Source organism: Cynara cardunculus, assembly GCF_001531365.2.
Source record: "Cynara cardunculus var. scolymus isolate 2C chromosome LG 13, CcrdV1, whole genome shotgun sequence".
In the NCBI taxonomy this organism is placed as follows: Eukaryota; Viridiplantae; Streptophyta; class Magnoliopsida; order Asterales; family Asteraceae; genus Cynara; species Cynara cardunculus.
In genome coordinates, this window is record NC_037540.1 from 5,911,708 (window position 1) to 5,917,992 (window position 6,285).

General features: G+C 35.8%; 1 protein-coding gene across 1 annotated transcript; it reads right to left on the minus strand.

Moving 5' to 3' along the window:
* Window positions 1-375: 375 nt before the first annotated feature.
* Window positions 376-1,947, minus strand: LOC112524353 (aspartyl protease family protein 2). The gene has a single exon (XM_025134137.1). The coding sequence runs from the start codon at window positions 1,945-1,947 to the stop codon at window positions 616-618; it is 1,332 nt and encodes a 443-aa protein (XP_024989905.1). The 3' UTR covers window positions 376-615.
* Window positions 1,948-6,285: the final 4,338 nt, after the last annotated feature.

Sequence of the window (6,285 nt, forward strand, 5' to 3'; positions counted from 1 at the left end):
GACAATAAATCTACAAACTTATTTGTTCCTAACTAAGGTATGGGGTTAATCTAACTAACAAGTTAAACAATGATATCAAACACGATTAAATGTTTTATGAAAGTCAAGTTTTATAGCAGTCAACAAACATTGCCATAGTTTTTAAAGCATAATTTTTTGGTTAAAAATATAATAAATTTGGTTAACATTTGAACTAGACATTCTCTCTTAATGTGTATGTGTATATGTGTGTGTGTATATATATATATATATATATATATATATATATATATTGGTGAACGACGATGGATGAAAAGTTTGAAAGATAAAAAAATAATAATTAGGTCACGTGAAAGGGTCCAAACAGAAAGTAGACAACAGCCAAAAAGCAGCTTAAATTATCTCTCATTTTTGTGTTTTGTTTTTGTGTTGAATTTATAAGGACAAAAATACATCACATGCTCAAGATCCTCCTCCTCACTCTTACCCACATATATTATCATTAACAGTTCATCATTCACTATAAAATAAATTTAAATTCAACAAATACCCAATTCAAAAAATTTAAATTTTAATGATATTTATATTACTACACAAAATCCCAAGTGGTTTCAGCTCTAGATTCTGTATGCTGACTCAAGCTCTTGAGCAACCACTTCGAGAAAACCCTAGTTGTGATCGTCCGATGTCGAATTCGAACAAAAACCCCTGTTGCATTAGGTTTCCGATCACGGAAAATCCACCCGGCGATGTCACTGGCTGCAATGCTAAGCATTTTACGTTTTCCGATGTGTCAATGAAGTAGTTTCCGACCGGCGGAGAAAACACCGAGTTGCCAACCAGTTTGAAACTCAGTTTGGGTAGACTCGGTCTCCGAATGCCTGACACGTTGAAACAAAGATCAAAGTTTGGTGGCGATCCTGCTGGGGTTGGCAGTTTCACGCGCCGCCTGATAGCCGCTAAAACATGGCGGTAAGCGGTGTCGGGTAAGAAAGTGAGGGTGGTGCCTGAGTCAACGATGGTGCCACCGTTTCCTAATTTGTCCATTTCCCAAACCGAAGGGCTTACACGTAATTTCAGGTTATCCACGTATACATTTTGGATCCCAATGTAGTAAAACGTGAAGGATAAAGGGTTTGTTAGCAATGGGGTGTACCGGAATCTTGAATTTCCGGTGGTGCTGCCGATCAAGAGGTAACTCGTCGGCGGCGGAGCGATGGTGTAGTCTTTGAGACAGTAAGAGAACTTGTTACCGAACCGGCGGCCAAGTTGGGTAACAAAGGAGATGGGCCCACGACCCAGGCCCATTACTCCTTGGGCTCCATTAAAGCTAGGACCGGAAACACTCGGACCGGAAATCTTAAAGCCGCAACCGAATGCCAAGCTGTCATGCTGTAGTAATTTCCCGGTACTGGAGTTGAACGACGTCGTTTCTTTCGCAAAGAACCCGTTGGTGATAGACCCATCGGAGTATGAATACTCGTACCGGCAGGGGGTGTGGAGGCGCGTGTGGTTGCACGCGACCGGGGGGCGAGGGTGAGGGACGAGTCGACACGCTGGATCGAAACAGTGGTGGAGCCAGTAGGAGGAGGAGTGGCGGGCGAGGAATGCAGAATGGGCGGGTCGGGTGACGGAGCAATCATCTCGGCAGGCGGAGCAGGTGACCCAGATGAGATCAGAGCCGGTGTCAGCAATGAGGAGGAGGGGTTGTGGAGGAGTACCGAGGTGGAGGGTGACGAAGTATTGTCCGGCGCCGGCGTAAGCGCCGGAAGTGACAGGTAGGTTGGGTTTTCGGTGGAGATTAGAAAGTAGGGAGGAGAGGCGAGCGGCGTCAGAGGAGAAGGCTTGAGAAGGGGATTGAAGAGGGTTAATGTGGAGGAGAGGGAGCTTAAGGAAGTGGTGGTTATCGGAATTAATGGTGGCGGAGTGGCAGATGTGAGTAAATGCAAGGAGTATAATAAGCAGCATTTTGGTTTAGGAGAGAGAGTGGGTGGTAAGTGTAAAGATGGGCTATGGCAATTGGCTGAAATTATGGAGCCAAGTATTTAATATGGACGTATTTTTTTATTTTTTATTTTTTATTTTCTATTTGTTTTTTGGGGTGTGTGTGTTCTCGTAATTTGCAAATAAAATAAAAAACAAGCTACCACGTACATTTATAATATTTATTTATTTTTATTTTTTATTCGTACTAAATTTTATGAAACGTATTCTATCACTCTCGATTTTATAACATATTTATGTTAATCGGGTACGAAACCTACCATATGCAAATATTGTAACATCGAATCTGTGTCAGCAATTTTTCCACAGCACTGAGACATAGATTCAAATTTTTAGTGATTAAAATAATTTAATTGTTATTAATAATATTAATTTAAATAATGAGTAAAATAAATTAGTCGTGGGGTTAGGCACTAACATCCAATTTGAATAGCTGTAGTTGGAAAAAGGTTTCTACTAGAAAATAGTAAATTAACATTCATCTATTGACTATTTTTTTTTTAATAATAATGAATTTCTTTTAAAAATTAAATAGAATTTAAACATCAAAATGTGACGTTCAAAACTATAGCAATCAATCATCTGGTTCATTTTCTTTGCAATCATTTATATTATTAAAGTTTTCAAAACTATAATAATTAATCATCTGTTTTATTTCGTTACAATCACATATGCTATTAAAGTTATCAATGCAATAAACCACTTCAATGCTCGTTGGCTGCGGAGCATTGGTCTTGGGTTCAAGACCTGGTCCTATCATGCGCCTTTCTGCGTAATGGGTCTTGGATATACCATTCACACTAGATTTCTTAGGGGTTGGTGGCGTGTGAGACCGGTTGAGGTTGCTGGTACTTGACCTTTTTTTGAGATGTAGGTTCGAGTTTTTGAATGAGTCTCGAGAAGAATGCAAAAGGGTTCCATATAACGCGGGTTGTGCGTTGTCAAACTAAATAATTTGTCCATCTAATAGAGGCAATAGAGTGTTGCCTCTTAATAGAAAAAACCTTCTATTTTGTCATTCACCTATTTTATTTTTGCCCCCTAACTCCTATTATATACAAGCATTACTCATCTCTTGTCAAGATCTTCATCTGATCGTTCCTTTGAGATTATGAGTTTGAATACGAAATTCCAAAAATCTCCACAGTTCACTTAACCTGATGCCCTGCACTCGACGGGGAATCTGATGCCCGACCCCGATTTTGTCTGGGAATAGGGAATCTCCGAATTTATAAATATATAATCAATATTTCATGATGAAAACTTGTAAAAAATTACATCATTGATTTGGTTGTTCATGAGAAACTTTTATTGATATAACGATGTGATTGTATAAAACTTCAATTATTAAGTATTATAATTGGTATATTTGTGTTTGATCAATTACGTTTTTTTATGTTACTCTTATAGAATTACAACAATTAAAATTTTGGTAATTAAATTTTTTACCATTTTATGCCTTTGAAACATAGAATTGGTATTTATATACATAATATATAAAGATATTGCATAAAAAATTAAATTGTATAGATGGGGAAAATCCTCGATTCCCTGGGGATCCCCGTTCCCCGATAGGGATGAGGATGGAGACGAAATCTTATTCCCCGACGGAGACGGGGATGGGATTGGAAATCGGGGATGGGGATGGAGATTGCGATCCCCGATACCCCGACCCATTGCCATCTCTATTTACAACCATATGTAAAATATTCCAAAAACGTCCTAAAATGTATGATTTAGCAAAAGCTACAAAACTATAGCTAAAATTTGACATAACGATTTTTTTTATATTGTGGCATAAATATGAATCACAAATCTTGTTGTGTCAAATATTAACTAAGAGTCTGTTTGTTAGCATATTAATAAACTTATTGAGACTCAACTTATTCGATCAGCTATATTTAGTAATAGCTTGATGATATTGACAACCTTATCTATGCATGATTTAAAGGAAAACCATATATAGACATGACTTAATAAAAAACCAACCAAACAACCCCTAAAATTCATACAATTTCCAAACATTTGCCAAAGGTGTATGACAAATGCATCTCTACCCTACTTGTTAAATGAACCATACTTTACAAAGGGGCCGTTTACCAAATGTTTACTCGGATAAGTGAACACCAAGTCACATTACCTTAAGGAAATATTTAATTATCTGCCGGAAATCCGCCGGAAATTGTTATATATATATACTATTTCTTATTTTTTTTAAATGTTGATAATCATTTCCGCTGGAAAATCTGCTGGTAAAATGTTGTAATTAGATGTAAATTCAAGTTAAACTAAGTAATTATGAAATCCGCCGGTAATCCGTGGGAGTCAATAAAAGTTGACTTTTTTGGTGTCCCACAGAAATCCGCCGGTAATGCGGATTCCGTCCGCCGGAAATGGCCAGTTTAATTTCTAGTAATGCTTATCGGATGAATATAGTAAAGATCAAGAATCTTACCCGGTAAGAACGAAACAAGAGTCTTACCCGGTAAGTAAGGGCGACGACTCTTACCACGGTAAGCGCTTACCAGGTAAATTGTTACATACGATACCGTTTTTGTGGACTAAAATTTTACGCGATAAGTAGATGATAATGTTAATTTTACCGGTAAACACTTACCGGGTAAGTGTTTGGTAAACGGCCCCTAAGTTTATACTCACACTAATCAACATCAAACGTCTCTTTATATATTTTCAATGCATGATATGGACCAAAATGGCTCGATATAACCACCCTTCGCCAAAATGTTATTTAGTTCATGGTCTCTTCTTTTTATAAAGTTGAAATTTTGAAATCATAGGCAAAACCTCATTTTATAAAGTTCAAGGGTCCAACTGTAATTTTAATAAAATTGATACGATATTTTTTCTATAAATTTATTTATTATTTCATTTATTTATTTGAACCAAATACACACGAGTCGGATTCGGGTCCGAGCCCCACTACTGGTTCCTTTACAGTCCCAACATGACCAAGCTTCGGCCGAACCGAACACAGGTTATAACCCAATAGCATGTTATGGTCCCAAAAAACGTGGGTTTATATACCCACACCCGGTCCACCCGAAAACGCGATCCACGCCTAGGTGTTGAGCAATGATGAATGACCGTTGATTTTTTGGTCCGTTTAATTTATAGGATTGGAATAGATTTAAGAAGATTTGAAATTGAATTCCCGTTTGATTTGAAAGATTTTATAAATTTGAAATATTAGGATTTAATTGAAATCTTATAAATATGGGATTTTGAAATCCCATAGGGATGGTTGGTATTTTATTGGATTTGTAAATGATAACGTTTTAAAATATATTAAAACTATTTATTTTGTAATAATCAGTTAATAAAAAAGTCATTTAATTATTTATAATTTATTTTTGTAGCTAATGGAATTTAATTTCATTTCAAATCCTACAAATCAAACGCACCAAATATTCAAAATCTTTTCAGAGCTAAATCCAAATCCAAATCCATCAAAATTAAATTCTTCCACGAAATATAAATCCCTTAAAATCATTCTAGTCTTTTAGGTCGGATTTACTCCATTCTGCATAGAGCTGATCATTTGCGGCTTGGATTGAGGTTAACTAATTTTTCTTGTCCAAGAGACCCAATATCATAAATCCAATCCCTTTTTTTATGGGGATGAAAACTTACCCATATAGCCATACATGTCCCATAAGGAGGTTGGGCTTGCCCACGGGAGAACGTACATATTATTTTAAAGAAACAAAACTTGTATAAATCACAAGTTATGTAAACTAATTCAAAATACATAACAATTTTTCCAACTTGATATTAGACGTAAATACATAACAATATGCATAATTTAGAAAAAAATTGTTTCACAAAATATAGAGTATTGATAAAGGAAATGACCATATAAAATAATAAGGAATTGATTAATTGCGATGATTATGTCTTTTATTTTTTAGATTTTTGAAGAGTGTTAGTATCATGAGTCATAATTAAGTGGTAATTGATAATTATCAAGAATTTTCAATTTCATTTGTAAATTTTAATTATAAAAGTTATTTTTTATAAAAATATTAATGAATCGTGCGGACTTGCCCATTTTTTGTTGTTGCATCATTCATGTCCACCCATTAATTTTAATAAGTCATTCCTGATCCACCCATTTATTCAAGAATGGTAGTACAAGCCTGTTTTTCTACCGGATCGGATATGACAGATCTAGCGGGTCGTCCTACCTGTAAACAACTCTAATTCCACATTACTTCTTGTCGTTCTTTTTACATAATTTCATAGATTTATTATTTAATCGAAGAGTAGGTTAATATAAGGATG

Excerpts from the sequence above, each read along its gene's own strand:
- LOC112524353 (XM_025134137.1), bottom strand. The coding sequence starts at position 1,947 with ATGCTGCTTATTATACTCCTTGCATTTACTCACATCTGCCACTCCGCC.